Source organism: Procambarus clarkii, chromosome 85 (genome assembly GCF_040958095.1).
Source record: "Procambarus clarkii isolate CNS0578487 chromosome 85, FALCON_Pclarkii_2.0, whole genome shotgun sequence".
Classification (NCBI taxonomy): domain Eukaryota; kingdom Metazoa; phylum Arthropoda; class Malacostraca; order Decapoda; family Cambaridae; genus Procambarus; species Procambarus clarkii.
The window spans coordinates 18619000-18638999 of record NC_091234.1 but is presented as its reverse complement, the minus strand read 5'-3'; the positions used below and the strand labels follow the sequence as shown (position 1 = coordinate 18638999).

At 48.1% G+C, this 20000-nt stretch overlaps 1 protein-coding gene across 1 annotated transcript in view; it reads right to left on the bottom strand.

The window, feature by feature from the left end:
- Positions 1-20000, bottom strand: part of LOC123746647 (plexin-B) — a 133762-nt gene that overhangs the window by 103315 nt on the left and 10447 nt on the right. The window contains 1 exon segment of the mRNA XM_069316881.1: positions 3460-3645. Coding sequence (XP_069172982.1) covers positions 3460-3645 — 186 coding nt within the window.

The window sequence follows — 20000 nt, the reverse complement described above, 5'->3', positions numbered from 1 at the left end:
AGCTGGGAAGTCCACAAACGTATTCCACAGTCGAAACATCTGTCCACTTCCTTCCTCTTGAAGGTATATCAAGCAGGGCTTAATCTTCCCCAGGGGCTCAAACGGAGCACGTCCTTCCCTCACGAGTTCTGCAGCTCAAGTGCTCAAGCTCCTCTGAAAACGAGCCTCACGCCTCCAGCAAACTCTCCACATCTCATAACGAGTCATTGATCTATATCCTAATTCACTGCCCATATTCTTAAACTATCAAATTTAACCAATTATTTTATGTATGTATCATCATGTCTATATTTCTTTGATCTCTTAGTTAGGTCAGGTCTTGTAGAATAACTCACAAGGCAGACTCGTTTTTCAGCTACCTGGGATCATAACCCCCCCCCCCACCTCTCACCCCTGGTAACCACTTATCAAACCCAAACGACGGTCCAGACAATTTGCATCACCGACCAGTAATGCCCAACCGTGTCTACACAGAGAGGGACAGTGTCTCGCTGGGTTTCAAGTGTCTCTCAGTCTGTCGGGCTCACACACACACAAACACACTCACTCACACAAACACACTCACGCAAACACACTCACGCAAACACACTCACTCACGCAAACACACTCACTCACACAAACACACTCACTCACACAAACACACTCACTCACACAAACACACTCACTCACACAAACAGACTCACTCACACAAACACACTCACTCACGCAAACACACTCACTCACGCAAACACACTCACTCACACAAACACACTCACTCACACAAACACACTCACACACACACACTCACTCACACAAACACACTCACTCACACAAACTCACTCACACAAACACACTCACTCACACAAACACACTCACTCACACAAACACACTCACTCACACAAACACACTCACTCACGCAAACACACTCACACAAACACACTCACACAAACACACTCACTCACACAAACACACTCATACAAACACTCACTCACACAAACACACTCACTCACACAAACACTCACTCACACAAACACACTCACACTCATACAAACACTCACTCACACAAACACACTCACTCACACAAACACACTCACACAAACACTCACTCACACAAACACACTCACACTCATACAAACACTCACTCACACAAACACACTCACTCACAAACACTCACTCACGCAAACACACTCACTCACACAAACACTCACTCACACAAACACACTCACTCACACAAACACTCACTCACACAAACACACTCACACAAACACACACACAAACACACTCACTCACACAAACACACTCACTCACACAAACACTCACGCAAACACACTCACTCACACAAACACACTCACACACAAACACACTCACACAAACACACTCACACAAACACTCACTCACACAAACACACTCACTCACACAAACACTCACACAAACACACTCACTCACACAAACACACTCACTCACACAAACACACTCACTCACACAAACACTCACTCACGCAAACACACTCACACAAACACACTCACACAAACACACTCACTCACACTCATACAAACACTCACACAAACACACTCACTCACACAAACACTCACTCATAAACACTCACGCAAACACTCACACAAACACATTCACGCAAGCACACTCACTCACACAAACACACTCACTCACACAAACACACTCACTCACACAAACACACTCACGCAAACACACTCACTCACGCAAACACACTCACTCACACAAACACACTCACTCACACAAACACACTCACACACACACACTCACTCACACAAACACACTCACTCACACAAACTCACTCACACAAACACACTCACTCACACAAACACACTCACTCACGCAAACACACTCACACAAACACACTCACTCACACAAACACACTCACTCACACAAACACACTCACACTCATACAAACACTCACTCACACAAACACACTCACTCACACAAACACTCACTCACACAAACACACTCACACTCATACAAACACTCACTCACACAAACACACTCACTCACACAAACACACTCACTCACACAAACACACTCACTCACACAAACACTCACTCACACAAACACACTCACACTCATACAAACACTCACTCACACAAACACACTCACACAAACACACTCACTCACACAAACACTCACTCACGCAAACACACTCACTCACACAAACACTCACTCACACAAACACACTCACTCACACAAACACTCACTCACACAAACATACTCACACAAACACACTCACTCACACAAACACACTCACTCACACAAACACTCACGCAAACACACTCACTCACACAAACACACTCACACACACAAACACACTCACACAAACACACTCACACAAACACACTCACACAAACACTCACTCACACAAACACACTCACACAAACACTCACACAAACACACTCACTCACACAAACAAACACACTCACTCACACAAACACACTCACTCACACAAACACTCACTCACGCAAACACACTCACACAAACACACTCACACAAACACACTCACTCACACTCATACAAACACTCACACAAACACACTCACACAAACACTCACTCATAAACACTCACTCACGCAAACACTCACACAAACACTCACTCATAAACACTCACTCACGCAAACACTCACACAAACACATTCACGCAAACACACTCACTCACACAAACACACTCACTCACACAAACACACTCACTCACACAAACACACTCACTCACACAAACACACACACACAGACAGGGTGGGGGTCTGACGGCTAAGTGGACAGCGCTCGGGGTTCGTAATCCTAAGAAGTCCGGGTTCTGAGGTACTGAAGTCCCTTAGGGGCTCCCCCAAGACTGGGTGCCAAACAAACTCGCATCACTGGCACCCAGCCCTGACCCCCCCCCCCACCCCAAGCAAGATATATGTCTTCAGTAACATCATCCGATTTACGAGTACAGTAAAAGATACAGTTAGGAGATTAGATACAGATAACTCGTGATTATCAGTGGCCTTAGGCACTGTACTTAAGTTACATGAATCCTCCAATGCCCATGTATCATTTGTATATATGTATTCTTGCCTAAATATACATTATTATTATTACATATCAAGCTAAAGAATAATGACATTGTGGTATGAATATGAATATTTAGAGAGAGAGAGAGAGAGAGAGAGAGAGAGAGAGAGAGAGAGAGAGAGAGAGAGACTGACTTAACTGTTTATTTTATCTCTCTGTTTTCTTAATCTAGAAGATGTTGGTGTGATGCATGCAACAGCAGAAGTCTGGCATCACTGTACTCATTGCTTGAAATATGACTTTACTTCACATTATAATTTGTTTATTTAGAGTCATATTTTTTAATGTTTTACTCCATATTCCGCTAAAGTGGTCCCCAGGGAGGGTTTCAGTGAGGTCTCTAAACTCTATAGCAGTGTATAGAATGAACTATTCCATCAGTGCTTGGCAGATCTAAGACTTAAGAGGTCGGCAGATCTAAGACTTAAGAGGTCGGCAGATCTAAGACTTAAGAGGTCGGCAGATCTAAGACTTAAGAGGTCGGCAGATCTAAGACTTAAGAGGTCGGCAGATCTAAGACTTAAGAGGTCGGCAGATCTAAGACTTAAGAGGTCGGCAGATCTAAGACTTAAAGAGGTCGGCAGATCTAAGACTTAAGAGGTCGGCAGATCTAAGACTTAAAGAGGTCGGCAGATCTAAGACTTAACAGCTAGACAGATCTAAGACTTAACAGCTAGACGAGTCATTCACACGTCAGATTCTCTTCAAACTTTTACAGTCTTGAGACTAAAGACTGAATCAGTTGATCACTTCCGGCAAAAATCTTACACACTGACTTGCCAATCTTACGTTCAGACTTAATAACGAACTTAAACACTAATAGATTTACAAACCCTTTAATGATAGTCGAAACAAATTGAAAGAAACGAACATTATAGGCTGGAAACCACAAATTGGCCGGAAAGGTTCAAATTCTTTATGGTAAATTAAAGAACAATTTTTTGTTTTTGTCTTTAATATTCGTTCGGTTCCAGAGCCTTAGGCGAGGTGGAGGGAGCAGCGCCGCCATACGGCAAGCGTGGCAACTATCATTTCCTGGGGGAGGGGGGGAGAGACTAGGGGGGGGATTGGAAGAGGGGGGGGGGGTTAAGGGGGGAAATTGAGAGACTGGGAAGAGGGATTAGAGGGGGGTGTGGGGGTGATTCTGGTAGGATTAGCGGGTAGTTCAGGACTTAACAAGGCGTTTTATAGTTGGATAGTTAATGCGTGTTGTGAGGAGGCAACGCGGTCTCGCACTTTCGTATAGTCAATATTGACTTATTAAATAAGTGCATATGTGACATACTAATTTATTGTGAATATTTTAGTTTTCCTTGAAAAGCTTCATAGAAAACACCGACCTTACCTAACCTTCTTAGTATGTTAAGATAAGCATCTTATTGCTTCGTAATTACAATTATTAATTAACCTATACCTATAATATGTTAAGTAAAAATTGTAATTACGAAGCAATAAGATGCTTATCTTAACATACTAAGGTTAGGTAAGGTCGGTGTTTTCTATGAAGCTTTTCAAGGTAAACTAGTATATTTAGTATGTCACATATGCACATATTTAATAAGTCAATATTGACTATACGAAAGTGCGAGAACGGGTTGCCTCACACCACCATAGAAAGTCCTTACTGACAGCCCCCCCCCCCCCCATGGCAATCTTCCCCATCAACCCCCTCCCCATCACCCCCCCCCCCACCTCGTGGAGCCACTCCCGGGACTTACCATTAACATTTTAAGCTGTGGAGACCCTACCTAATGAACGTTATAGCTCAATTACGCCCCAATTTCCACAGGGGAGAAGGGCCACATGTGATACTTGACGAGCGTGGCGGTACCCTGGGGTCGAGGCATTCTTCAAGGGGGGAGAAGCAGCAGTTCTTTACCCTCCATTATCCTGGGGGAAACACTGGGGTCTTAAGACGCTGTCATGGCTGCTCCTTCACCTCCTCCCCGCGGGGGCACTAGACTATTGCATCTGGCAATACACCTAAGATGGTAATTAATGCCCGAGAGGTCAAATTAGTCGGCGACAATTAAAAAAAAGAGGGTCTTGGGTTGGAGTTAATCTAATTATCTGGGGTGATGAGGTCCAAATCCACAAGGGCCGTGACGAGGATTCGAACCTGCGTCCGAGAGCATCCCAGACGCAGAATTTGTTCATTTGATGCGTCACGCTATTGTGGTTTCTGTGGGTGATGAGATCCACTCTTCCCCTTCCTTTCTCTAAGCCTTAAGAAGGAGGGGGAGCAGGGGGGGGGAGGTTCCCCTATGTCCGAGTCTTAAGAATTGATTTTCATTTGCTAAGCTTGAAGAAGTTATCTTTTATTTCTAAGCTTAGACAAGTCTCCCTCCCTTATTTCTAAGCCCTGAACAGCCCCTTCCATTGTTTCAAAACCCTCAGTAGTTCCACCTAGTTGTGCTTGCGGGGGTTGAGCTCTGGCTCTTTGGTCCCGCCTCTAAACTGTCAATCAACTGTTGTACAGGTTCCTGAGCCTATTGAGCTCTATCATACCTACACTTGAAACTGTGTATGGAGTCAGCCTCCACCACATCACTGCCTAATGCATTCCACCTGTTAACTACTCTGACACTGAACAAGCTCTTTCTGACGTCCCTGTGGCTCATTTGGTCACTCAGTTTCCACCTATGTTCCCTTGTTCGCGTGTTCTACCGTGCTAACTAGATTTGTCCAACAGCAACAGCCTGTTGGACCAAGTTATCACAAGTCAAGCCTGGCCTCGGGCCGGGCTTTGGGGAGTAGAAGAACTCCCAGAACCCCATTAAGGAGTTCCCTCCTCCCCTCTCTCCTCCAACCCCCCCCCCCCGCCCCCTGCCCCCTCTCTCTGCTACTTGTCAGTCAAGCGTGTGGCCGACGCTACGAGTAAGTAAATGTCATTATGTTAGATGGGTGTTGGGCTGGACGGTAGAGCGAAAGTCTCACTTCATGCAGATCGGCGTTCAATCCGCGATCGTCCAAGTGGTTGGGCACCATTCCTTCCCCCCGTCCCATCCCAAATCCTTATCCTGACCCCTTCCCAGTGTTATATAGTCGTAATGGCTTGGCGCTTTCCCTTGATAATTCCTTACTTCCTTCCTTCCCCCCCCCCATCCCCACACTCCCCCCCCATATCATCCCCCCCCCCCACTCGGAGCCCGTGGAAAGGCTGTATTTCATCCTGGAGAGACGAGTACAGTACATGTCTAATCTATAGGATGAGACAATTGCAGTCTGTCTCATCCTATGAATGTACACAGTCTGTATTCACCTAGTTGTGTTTGCGGGGGTTGAGCTCTGGCTCTTTCGGCCCGCCTCTCAACTGTCAATCAACTCTTACTAACTACTATTTTTTTCCCACACCACACAGCCACCAGGAAGCAGCCCGTGACAGCTGTCTAACTCCCAGGTACCTATTTACTGCTAGGTAAGAGGGACATTAGGGGTGAAAGAAACTTTGCCCATTTGTTTCTGCCTGGTCCGGGAATCGAACCCGCGCCACAGATTTACGAGTCCTGCGCGCTGTCCATTCAGCTACCAGACCCCCATGTGTGTGTGTGTGTGTGGACTCACCTAGTTGTGTTTGCGGGGGTTGAGCTCTGGCTCTTTGGTCCCGCCTCTCAACTGTCAATCAACTGGTGTACAGATTCCTGAGCCTACTGGGCTCTATCATATCTACACTTGAAACTGTGTATGGAGTCAGCCTCCGTGTGTGTGTGTGTGTGTGTGTGTGTGTGTGTGTGTGTGTGTGTGTGTGTGTGTGTGTGTGTGTGTGTGTGTGTGTGTGTGTGTGTATCCTCTTACTGCAACGCCACACTTTCCATCCCCCCTTCCCCCCACCCCTCCACCATCCCCCCTACCCCCCCCCCCACCCCACCCTTCCCATATGTCAGCTGACACCATGAATTAGACAACACTGTACATAAATCATTAGTCTTGCGTCCTGCTAAAACCCGGTAATCCTAATCCAGCAATATTATTATGACTTTCCCCTCGTGTCTCTTGGTCCGTGGGTCTATCGGCTTGCCTGTTTGTACGTACGTCCACTTGCCTGCGTGTTGGAAAAAAAACATTTCTCTACAGGCAAGGACTCGCCCAGCGTTAGGCCTATAGAGATAGGCCAACACGTAAGATCCAAACGAAAAACAAACGTTTCTGTCAACGTTAGTGGCCTTAAGACAAACATTAAAAACTTGTGGAGGAACTTAGTACAAGACTAAAACCCTCCCAAGTGTGTAAGGCCCAAGCTCGATTGTCCGAGCTATTCAGTGGCCTTAATAAGGAATGTTTATTCTACATGTGTTTTTGTTTAGCTGTTTGTAGGAGCGCCCCACGTAGCCTCCATCATTAGGCGTCGTGATTCGATCGTTCATCACTAGTTTCAACATCCATTCGGGGGAGAGTCCCTGGGGAGAGTCCCTAGGGAGAGTCCCCTAGGGAGAGTCCTTGGGGGAGAATGATCATCACGACTCCTAATGATATACGACACATAAACAAAAACACATATAGAATAAACTTTCCTCAGCCCGGGTGACCTCTGGATTGTCTTGTATGTTGATTGGGAAATTCCTGGGTTAGTCTTGGTCAGCTTGTTTCAAGTGTGTCATGTTTCATGATACTCTTGTTAAGCATTGCAGTGGAATTGGGCCCCAGATTCTTGTGTGTAAACATCCATGGATCTCCCCCTTTTGGCCAGGTCAAGGGTCGGTCGCACGCGTGATTGATAACTCCTCTCTTGAACAGTGTATGGTGAATGTCAAACAAGCTTAATTGAAATATTTTTAAGTGTTTGTGCATGTGTGGCCCGACCCCCCTGGCATTTTTGATCTAGGTAGCAACAGTAAATCTTCCCCTCCCCCTTTTTCGAGGGTATATATTTGATCCTGTAGAGACTTAGGGGCAGAGTGCGGGACACCGGGATCGAGAGCGGGTCTGTGAAGAACATCTCACAGCCAGGGAGAGACAGAGGTCTTAAGGTAATGTGTGTGATCTCTGAGGTTCTGTTCCATGTCTAAATTTCTTAATTATTGGCCAGTGTTAGAGTAGGATTTATAGTGGTGTTTAGATTAATTTGGTATCTCAATAAACTCATGTTAAATTTCCCGTCTGTGTCAATTGTTGAATCCTCTTAGCCTTTTGGATATAGTGGCTGACAACCGTTTACATAATTAATGACAGTCATAGAAAGTACTCTCCACGTCAAGCAATGTTTCTTGCCTCGTTGCTTGATATAGTCTCAATGGTCAAAGTTAGATGGTGGCAGCGTATTTAATCCTTGTGTTAGCATTTCCTTGTTGGCAGTGTACCTTCGGTTCCGGTGTAACCATCATATGTCACCTCATATTACAGTGTTCAATAACAGTGTTACCAAGTGCAACCCATAGGAAGTGTTACTCAGGATAAGTAGTAGAGTACTTATATTATTAGTTTAGTATACATTATAGAAGTGTTTTCAATTTAGGGGTGTTATAAGGTTCACCTAAATTTTAATTGAGTCTTCTTTTCATCTTCACAAACATTTCTCTCACTGTTACCTTGCGACATACACCATTTTTTTTTACTTATCACATTAAGGAAGATTTGTAAATTATCAATTTATTTAAATAATTATTTAAAGTAAATTATTAAAAAAAACTAATTTTGAAGAAGATGGAGAGCCACAGGCGAAGAGAAATGTTTCGAAATGGGAAGTAACCTCAAGGACCCTTGAGGGGGGGGGGGAGTAACCGGGAAGGGGGAGGGGGGTAAGGGCAGAGGGTGAGAAGTACGTGGAGGAGAGATGGAGGTGCTAAGAGGGAGGGAGGGACTAGTACATTGGAGGGAGGGAACAGAGTAATTGGCAGAGTGCATAAGTGACTTCGCATCGCATGTTTGACGTGTCTGGGGTTGTGACGTCGGGTGACGTGGTGTGACGCGACGATGAGCCAGCAGCCGTCACACCAGGGGGCAGCCATACCAGTAACACAAATGTCTATGGAAAATCAATCAAGGGGTCTCGAACCCTCGGATAATGAGAGCTTAACCCCTACGAGCAGGGGGGGTGGGCGGGGGAGGGAGGTTTTGAAGGGTAGGGGAAGATGGGGGAGGGGAATAAGGAATTAGAGGGGAAAGGAGTGTGAAAGCAGGAGGGGAAGAGAATTATCAGGGACAAGCGTCAAGCCATTACGACTATATAGCACTTGGAAGGGGTCAGGATAAAGGTTGGGGATGGGACGGATGGAAGGAATGGTGCCCAACCACTTGTGGACGGTCGGGGATTGAACACTGACCTGCATGAAGCCTGACCCCAGTCAAATCAAGACTGACACCCCCCCCCCCCTCCCTCCCCCCCCCAATTCTCGAACATCTGCTGGCCAGAAATCCATGTTTACAACACTGGCCTGAAACTGTGGAGTGCCATTTTATTGCTCTTAATACCAGGGGGAGGACTTCCCCCCTTCATCGTTAAGGGGAAGAGGGCCAAAGGGGAGCACGGCAGAGGGGAAAGGGGGACCCAGTTAGGGGGAAAAGGGGAGGGTGGCCCAACCAGGGGGGGACTCACCACATAAAATTACCCTCTCTGGCCCACAGCACTTCATCAAATTAGTTCCCGGGATATCGACACCATCCTACGAAAGAAGGAAAGTGTGGAACGAGAGGAAGAAGGAAGAGGAAGGAAGAGGGGGTGAAGGAAGGGAGTCTGAAACGCATGTAATTAAAGACTTTTTAAGACTTGACAACATGGCTACATGTGTTCCACCCTCCCCCCCCCCCCCCCCCCGCGTCAATAGAGTTCTTCGCTCTGTGTGTGAATGCCTCTATTGTGTGTGTGTGTGTGTGTGTGTGTGTGTGTGTGTGTGTGTGTGTGTGTGTGTGTGTGTGTGTGTGTGTGTGTGTACTCCCACAGACACAGGAGTCCTACTACGGCTGACGGCCCAAAGCCTCTCTGACACGTTCAATAGTGTTAAAAAGGTGGGATAATTGGATTCAAATTACATTGAGAAGGGGGAAGAGGCCAGCCGGAACCCAGCAATCATTCACACCCTGCTGGGCTTAGTTGGGCGTCTCCGCTCCTCTGATGGGCCTGTCTCTCTTCTGATGGGTGTGTGGGGGTCTGTCTCTCTTCTGATGGGTGTGTGTGGGGGTCTGTCTCTCTTCTGATGGGTGTGTGTGGGGGTCTGTCTCTCTTCTGATGGGTGTGTGGGGGGTCTGTCTCTCTTCTGATGGGTGTGTGGGGGGGTCTGTCTCTCTTCTGATGGGTGTATGGGGGTCTATCTCTCTTCTGATGGGTGTGTGGGGGGTCTGTCTCTTCTGATGGGTGTGTGTGAGGAGGTGTATCTCTCTTCTGATGGGTGTGTGGGGGTCTGTCTCTCTTCTGATGGGTGTGGATATCTTTCCTGATAGGTATAGGTGCTTCCCCCTCCTCTGATGGGTGTAAAGGTATGGCTCCCCTCGTCTGACTGGCATAGGGTGTGGTTCCCCTCGTCTGATGGGCGTGGGAGGCCTTACATTCCCCTCAGAGGTGCAAGTACTCCCTCCTCCTGAAGGATTGAGAGTTCATTCAATACATGTTGCCTTTTCTTCCCACTTGCTAGAGTCTCTCCCCTCTTCCCACGCTCCCCTCTCATGGGAAGTTGCATCCCCTATTCAGATTCACATCCCTCCTCCTTTTCCCCTCGCTCGTTCACGCCCAGTTTCCCCTCTAGTTCGAAATCTCTTGTCCGGGTTTTGTTCGAAGTTCTATCTCCGAGCTCGCGGTTCATGCTCTTTATTACCCTGTGCTGCTCTGATCCTTCTCTCTCTCCACCCACTCTATGCCCTCTCCACCCACTCTATGCCCTCTCCACCCACTCTATGCCCTCTCCACCCACTCTATGCCCTCTCCACCCACTCTATATGCCCTCTCCACCCACTATATCCTCTCCACCCACTCTATGCCCTCTCCACCCACTCTATGCCCTCTCCACCCACTCTATGCCCTCTCCACCCACTCTATATGCCCTCTCCACCCACTCTATGCCCTCTCCACCCACTCTATATCCTCTCCACCCACTCTATATGCCCTCTCCACCCACTCTATGTCCTCTCCACCCACTCTATATCCTCTCCACCCACTCTATGCCCTCTCCACCCACTCTATATGCCCTCTCCACCCACTCTATGTCCTCTCCACCCACTCTATATCCTCTCCACCCACTCTATGCCCTCTCCACCCACTCTATGCCCTCTCCACCCACTCTATATGCCCTCTCCACCCACTCTATGCCCTCTCCACCCACTCTATATGCCCTCTCCACCCACTCTATATCCTCTCCACCCACTCTATATCCTCTCCACCCACTCTATATCCTCTCCACCCACTCTATATCCTCTCCACCCACTCTATGTCCTCTCCACCCACTCTATGCCCTCTCCACCCACTCTATGCCCTCTCCACCCACTCTATGCCCTCTCCACCCACTCTATATGCCCTCTCCACCCACTCTATATCCTCTCCACCCACTCTATATCCTCTCCACCCACTCTATATCCTCTCCACCCACTCTATGCCCTCTCCACCCACTCTATGCCCTCTCCACCCACTCTATGCCTACTCCACCCACTCTATGCCCTCTCCACCCACTCTATGCCCTCTCCACCCACTCTATATCCTCTCCACCCACTCTATGCCCTCTCCACCCACTCTATGCCCTCTCCACCCACTCTATGCCCTCTCCACCCACTCTATGCCCTCTCCACCCACTCTATGCCCTCTCCACCCACTCTATGCCCTCTCCACCCACTCTATGCCCTCTCCACCCACTCTATATCCTCTCCACCCACTCTATGCCCTCTCCACCCACTCTATATCCTCTCCACCCACTCTATATCCTCCCCACCCACTCTATGCCCTCTCCACCCACTCTATGCCCTCTCCACCCACTCTATATCCTCTCCACCCACTCTATGTCCTCTCCACCCACTCTATGCCCTCTCCACCCACTCTATGCCCTCTCCACCCACTCTATATCCTCCCCACCCACTCTATATCCTCTCCACCCACTCTATATCCTCTCCACCCACTCTATATCCTCTCCACCCACTCTATATCCTCTCCACCCACTCTATATCCTCCCCACCCACTCTATATCCTCTCCACCCACTCTATATCCTCTCCACCCACTCTATATCCTCTCCACCCACTCTATATCCTCTCCACCCACTCTATATCCTCTCCACCCACTCTATATCCTCTCCACCCACTCTATGTCCTCTCCACCCACTCTATGCCCTCTCCACGCACTCTATGCCCTCTCCACCCACTCTATGCCCTCTCCACGCACTCTATGCCCTCTCCACCCACTCTATGCCCTCTCCACCCACTCTATATCCTCTCCGCCGGTCGGCCGAGCGGACAGCACGCGTGACTTGTGATCCTGTGGTCCTGGGTTCGATCCCAGGCGCCGGCGAGAAACAATGGGCAGAGTTTCTTTCACCCTATGCCCCCTGTTACCTTGCAGTAAAATAGGTACCTGGGTGTTAGTCAGCTGTCATGGGCTGCTTCCTGAGGGTGGAGGCCTGGTCGAGGACCGGGCCGCGGGGACAATGATCACCCGACACTACCAGAAAGTAGTAGACCAAAATCATACTACATTTAAACATTTTCTGCCCTACTCAATCTTAACCACTAAACGCCCCCTAAACTCACCACCCCCCTTCAAAAACCCCGCCACCAACGACCACATACAACCCCCCCCTCAAAGGGGGGGGGAGAGAATGAGAGAGAATTATGAGGGGAAAGCACCAAGCCATTACGACTATATAGCACTGGGAAGGGGTGAGGATAAGAATTTGGGATGGGACGGAGGGAAGGAATGGTGCCCCAACCACTTGGACGGTCGGGGATTGAACCCCGACCTTCCAAGAGGGGCGAGAGGTTGGGGGGACCCTTCAATAGCATCAAAATTACACACCTAGATACCCCCCTCTTCCCCGGTGGAAGCCATTCTTTGGAGATATTCCCCGTTTGCATTTTGATCACCTCTGCTTCAGGCTTTCCGCCAGCTCACGCTCTCTCTCTCTCGTACACTCTTCAACTTCAAAGAGCTGATGCTCTTCCTGCTCTTTATGCAAAGTAACCACAGTGGGGGAGATTGTTTACAAAGGGGTAAAGGGTGTGTGTGTGTGTGTGGTTCGAATCTTAGTGTTCTGTGGGCCGGTTGATCGTGGTAGAACCCATGGTTTATTTAGGTCGGATAGTTGGACGGTTAGTTCCCATGGTCGAATAACTGGATGCTGAATGACTCTCTACATTCGGCATTCGGATGACTGGATGATGAGGGTGACCTCATAAATCACTTACAGGAGACTCACAGGGTGAATGATGCCAAATCGTTGCACACACACAATCCTAGACACAATCCAAACAGAACAATTGTGCACCAAAATGGTTAAATAGCACAGTTTTTAAGAGCAATAGCTAGACCCCTGTAAGCACATCGAAGTGAGAAAATTATATATATATATATATGTGTGTATATCACGAAAATAAACACGTGATTAAGAATGTGACAATGTCAGACCACGGAGGAAAATTGAAACAGGAAATTTCCTTAAGTACTTTCGTATATTAAATACATCTTCAGAAGACCTTCAGAAGGTCTTGACCTTCTGAAGATGTATTTAATATACGAAAGTACTTAAGGAAATTTCCTGTTTCAATTTTCCTCCGTGGTCTGACATTGTCATATATATATATATATATATATATATATATATATATATATATATATATATATATATATATATATATATATATATATATATTATATTGTTATGGACTTAAAAATGACTGCAATCCAAGATCTAGAAATAAAATACAGGAGGAAAAGGAGAATGCAAAACTGGAGACCTTCCAATATTCTCCAAATGAACCAATATCGAGTTCCTGGTCGGCCCATCAGGAGGTCGTCGGCCCCCTCTCGTGTGGATGGAGGAGATTGCTGTATGAATGACGGACCTGTGGAAGGAAGGAAGGAAGAAAGAAGGAAGGAAATAGGTCGCGATATAGATGACGAAGCTGCCATTTCTCATAAAGCAGACCCAGCATCTCATCCCTCTCATCTCCTGATCCCAGATGTTAGGTGAAGATTGTCTAGCCAAACACGTATGCCAGCCCAGTGGGCTCTGAGACATAAGTTCGAATCCGCATCACGGCTGCTATGGGTTATCTTTTTTTTTTTGAGAGAGATATATACAAGAGTTGTTACATTCTTGTAGAGCCACTAGTACGCGTAGCGTTTCGGGCAGGTCCCTGGAATACGATCCCCGCCGCGAAGAATCGTTGTTACAACCAAGTACACATTTTACTGTTGCGTTAAACAGAGGCTACAGTTAAGGATTTGCGCCCAGTAAATCCTCCCCGGCCAGGATACGAACCCATGACATAGCGCTCGCGGAACGCCAGGCGAGTGTCTTACCACTACACCACGGAGACTAACATGTTATGATACATCTCATTGATGCATCACGATGCTGGGACTTCCCTTGTGTATCTAACACCTTATACCGGCCGGAAACAGCATGACGTCACACACACATGTTTTATACGTCACGTGGACAAATTTAATTGTGTTAGGTTAGGGTGAATTGGGATTGAACTGGTTTGTTTATAGGAGCAGCGGTGACGTGGGGGAATGCGTACCTTTGTGGTCAGGGCTTAGTTCCTACTCCACGAAGGCTCTATTAATAGAGCCTTGTTGATAGAGCCGTGGCGCCAATCCCTTTGGCTCTAGGCTCTGTTTTTATGACGCTGCTATGGTCTTCAAGTGTGTGTGAGGTGTCTCTTGTTGATGTCTCTCCTCGTGGGGGGGGGGGGGGAGAGATTAGGCAGGTAGGGTGAGAGATGGAAGAAGGGTGAAGTGTAGGGTTATCTTGAAGTTATCTTGAGATGATTTCGGGGTTTTAGTGTCCCCGCGGCCCGGTCCTCGACCAGGCCTCCAACCCCAGGAAGCAGCCCGTGACAGCTGACTAACACCCAGGTAACTATTTTACTGCTAGGTAACAGGGACATAGGGTGAAAGAAACTCTGCCCATTGTTTCTCGCCGGCGCCCGGGATCGAACCCGGGGAAGAAGATTGCATTGCAGCTCGCAATGTGTCACACAATCCAAGAATTTAGTTTATAAAACCTCCCACATTGGCGCCACGGGACTCGGGCGACCTGTTCAACACCACATCTAAACAGGGGTCGACTCCCACGAGCCGTTGTTCGGGAATTAAGGAAAGGCAGGCGGCAGGCTTAGCGGTGTGTTGGTTCAGGTTCAGATAGACCTGCTCGGCACGTCTCGTGGTCCACGCCCCTGTTGGTGTTGGCACCAGGCATCCCGCCCTCCACCACGAACACTTCAGATAGTTGGAAAATCACGAATTAGCCTGGTCGTGCCTAACAAGCCGAGAACACAGTGCCGTGGTGATCAACTGCTAGAGTGCCATGAACCTGAGTGCCACTCGGTCGTTCAAGCAGTGCCAAGGGCTGACGGACCACCAAAACGACTCTTATGGTTGTTTGAAGTCGTTCTAGTAAGCTGCGTGTGTGTGTGTCAAGATCAACAACACTTTGTTTACATTCCTTGTTTTACTGGCCAGAAGGTATTCGAAAAAGATGTATTTGAGCTGTTTATATAATCTCTCACACCCTGTTACCTAGCAGTAAAATAGGTACCTGGGTGTTAGTCAGCTGCCACGGGCTGGAGGTGGGGGTGGAGGCCTGGTCGAGGACCGGGCCGCGGGGACACTATCTTGAGGTTATCTTGAGATGATTTCGGGGCTTTAGTGTCCCGGCGGCCCGGTCCTCGACCAGGCCTCCACCCCCAGGAAGCAGCCCGTGACAGCTGACTAACTCCCAGGTACCTATTTACTGCTAGGTAACAGGGGCATTCAGGGTGAAAGAAACTTTGCCCATTTGTTTCTGCCTCGTGCGGGAATCGAACCCGCGCCACAGAATCACGAGTCCTGCGCGCTATCCACCAGGCTACGAGGACCACTAAAAAAAAGCCCCGAAATCATCTCAAGATAACCTCAAGATAACCACCCTGAGGACGACCATACTCTCCCGGGGCTCCTCAGCCTGTAGGCATTTCGTATACATAACTAAAAAATCGAGAGAAAATCAACAAAAATCAAAATGATTTTGAAGTCATTTAGAGAGTTGTGATTTCCGTGCCACATGGCTATATACGCCTCTAATCACGCCACAGAGTGATTACAACACTACAATCACATCATTAACTGTTTATCACTTACAACAGTTATGGTCTAACTGTTTATCAGTTACAACAGTTATGGTCTAACTGTTTATCAGTTACAACAGTTATGGTCTAACTGTTTATCAGTTACAACAGTTATGGTCTCAGGCTGAACCCGTGGAGGTTAAACAGTATTTCCATATACAGGCGAGGAGTCACAATAACGTGGCTGAAGTATGTTGACCAGACCACACACTAGAAGGTGAAGGGACGACGACGCTTCGGTCCGTCCTGGACTATTCTCAAGTCGATTGTGAATGGTCCAGGACGGACCGAAACGTCGTCGTCCCTTCACCTTCCAGTGTGTGGTCTGGTCAACAGCATTTCCAGTTTCTACGCCAATTAGCCGGATGGAGATGCCCCATTGGTAGACATGACACCTCGATCCGGCTCATCAACGAGATGGAGATGAATTAGGATGAGAAAAAAAGACTTCACCATCCTCTACGTAACGGAGTTATCTTGCGATGATATCGGGGCTTAGCGTCCCCGCGGCCCGGTCCTCAACCAGGCCTCCACCCCCCAGGAAGCAGCCCGTGACAGCTGACTAAAACCCAGGTACCTATTTACTGCTAGGTAACAGGGGCATAGGGTGAAAGAAACATTTTACCCATTTGTCTCCGCCTCCACCGGGGATCGAACCCGGAACCTCAGGACTACCAATCCGAAGCGCTGTCCACTCAGCTGTCAGAAGTAGTTGACCCAGCATAGGAAATGGTTGTTCCTCAGCTCCCACCAGACCCAGAGAACACTGAGAACACTCAGAACACTGAGGGCACTGATAACGCATCTGTCCTGATAACATCCTTATATATTTCTCCCGGGAATGATATCATGTCTAAGGAGCAGTGTGATAATTCTCCTTCACTTGAGAAGTTTGGTCTATGCCGCCCAATAGGGACACAGCTGAGAACAGTGCCACGGCGCATGGGAAGACTGGCACCATTCTAATGAACGGAGTGCCAATTTGAATTCCTTGGAGTAAGTGTTTCGTCGTCTTAAGAATAGCGCCACACCTCTCCCAGCAGACGAAATCTGGCCGATCTTAGCAACGCTGTGAATGAACACTCTAGAAACCTGTCACAGGTAACGCTCACCCCAGTAGATATACACCAAGGTGCGCACTCCATTGCTGACGTAATGGTACGTCAGGTTAGGTTAGGTTAGGTTAGGTTAGGCTATATCGACTAGGCTAGACTAGTTCAGTCCAGGGGTCAGATTCACGAAGCAGTTACGCAAGCACTTACGAGCCTGTACACCTTTTCTCAATCTTTGGCGGCTTTGTTTACAATTATTAAACAGTTAATGAGCTCCGAAGCACCAGGAGGCTGTTTATAACAATAACAACAGTTGATTGGCAAGTTTTCATGCTTGTAAACTGTTTAATAAATGTAACCAAAGCCGTCAAAGATTGAGGAAAGATGTACACGTTCGTAAGTACTTGCGTAACTGCTTCGTGAATCTGGCCCCAGGTTCGTAAGTGCTTGCGTAACTGCTTCGTGAATCTGGCCCCAGGTTCGTAAGTGCTTGCGTAACTGCTTCGTGAATCTGGCCCCAGGTTCGTAAGTGCTTGCGTAACTGCTTCGTGAATCTGGCCCCAGGTTTGGCTACGCCAAGTCAGGTTCAACCCTTCACTGTAACGCCTTAAGAGTGCTGGTTGAGAGACGCGGGTCCCCGCCATGCAGTCACCAATCATCCAATATCCCAATCATCCTCCACCATTCCAATCCTCCTCCATCATTCTAATCATCCTCACCCCCTCCCCAATCACCTCCTACACAAAGGAATATCCCTTTACAAGCAGGAGTTACCGGATGCCCCCTAACCTAACCTAACCTAACCTAACCTAACCTTCCCCAGAATAAACCCTTCTTTTTCCTCCTATTACCACCCCCCCCCCAATCCCTTCCCTTCCACATCTTCCTCCCCCTTTCCCCCTCTCCCATCACCTCGCCCCTTCCACAGCTCTGTGGTGTAAGCTCACTGTTACACGAGCGAACTTCTAATTGAATTAAATCCGGCTTTCTGCTGGACCTTTGACGCAGAGGCATCTCACCCCATCAAGAGCCCGATGGGGGTGACGGGGGGTGATGGGGGGTGATGGGGGGTGATGGGGAGCCCCTTCCCCTCTTTCCCCTTTTTGCTAACCCTACGGAGCTTCTGCAATGTAGTTTCAATGCACCTGTGAAGGTCTCAATGCATCTGTGTGTGTCTGAATGCACCTGTGTATGTCTCAATGCACCTGTGTGTGTCTCAATGCACCTGTGTATGTTTCAAAGCACCTGTGAATGTCTTAATGCACCTGTGTATGTCTTAATACACCTGTGTGTTTCAATGCACCTGTGTATGTCTCAATGCACCTGTGTATGTCTTAATACACCTGTGTGTGTTTCAATGCACCTGTGTGTGTTTCAATGCACCTGTGTATGTCTCAATGCACCTGTGTGTATCTCAACGCCCCTCCAAAAAACTCAGGAAGGCTGAGCATAGCGTCAGACGTTACAAAGACTTGACTCATCCCAAAAGAATGTCTCAAGTCCCAGCGTCTGACAAAGTCTTACAGGCAACAGAGGGTGGTGGCCTAGCATCATCTCATCAAGTCTTAAACCAGCGGCAAAGCCACTAAGTCTTAAGCTGGCCCAAGTCTCACACGCTTTACGAGATCACCCGACAAGTTCGATAAGTTGTCTGCTAAGTTAGCATTCACGAACTGTTTTGAGATTATCCCAAAGGAAGTTAAGAGCTGCGGTTTGAGTTGCCCGTCGCCTTCTTACTCACCTGAGTCCCCGTCTCCTTGTTCTTACTCGCCTGAGTCCCCGTCTCCTTGTTCTTACTCACATGAGTCCCCGTCTCCTTGTTCTTACTCACCTGAGTCCCCGTCTCCTTGTTCTTACTCACCTGAGTCCCCGTCTCCTTGTTCTTACTCGCCTGAGTCCCCGTCTCCTTGTTCTTACTCACATGAGTCCCCGTCTCCTTGTCCTTCCTTACTCACATGAGTCCCCGTCTCCTTGTCCTTCCTTACTCACATGAGTCCCCGTCTCCTTGTCCTTCCTTACTCACATGAGTCCCCGTCTCCTTGTCCTTCCTTACTCACTCCTATTGTCCTCATCCACCTCCTTTTCCCCTCCTTACATTCAGAATTTTCTCCTTGCTCCTCTATCGTGTTGCTGGACACCGAGAATCTATAACAACTACCTTGCTCGTTCCTTCAGCGAGTTCGCTAACTAGCGCCTCGTTACTCGTTCCAATTGCCTCGTCTGCGCTTCTGTCAACTACATAAGGATTATGTAAAGATTTGGTGGTGTGGTCTAGGTAGGGGAGTCACTTTATATGGGGGGGGGGGAATATTGGGAGAGTGATCCTTGAGGTGTTGACTGTTGGCTGGTCTTCGGGGCCTCACAGATTTATTCATGGAATACTTGTGTCGTAGTCCAAACTCACCCAACCAGCTTGTTCCTGCCTCCCTCCCGCACCGCCTGACAACGGCTGCATGGAGCAAAGATAGAGGAAAAGGGAGAGAGAGAGAGAGAGAGAGAGAGAGAGAGAGAGAGAGAGAGAGAGAGAGAGAGAGAGAGAGAGAGAGAGAGAGAGAGAGAGAGAGAGAGAGAGAGAGAGAGAGAGAGAGAGAGAGAGAGAGAGAGAGAGAGAGAGAGAGAGAGAGAGAGAGAGAGAGAGAGAGAGAGAGA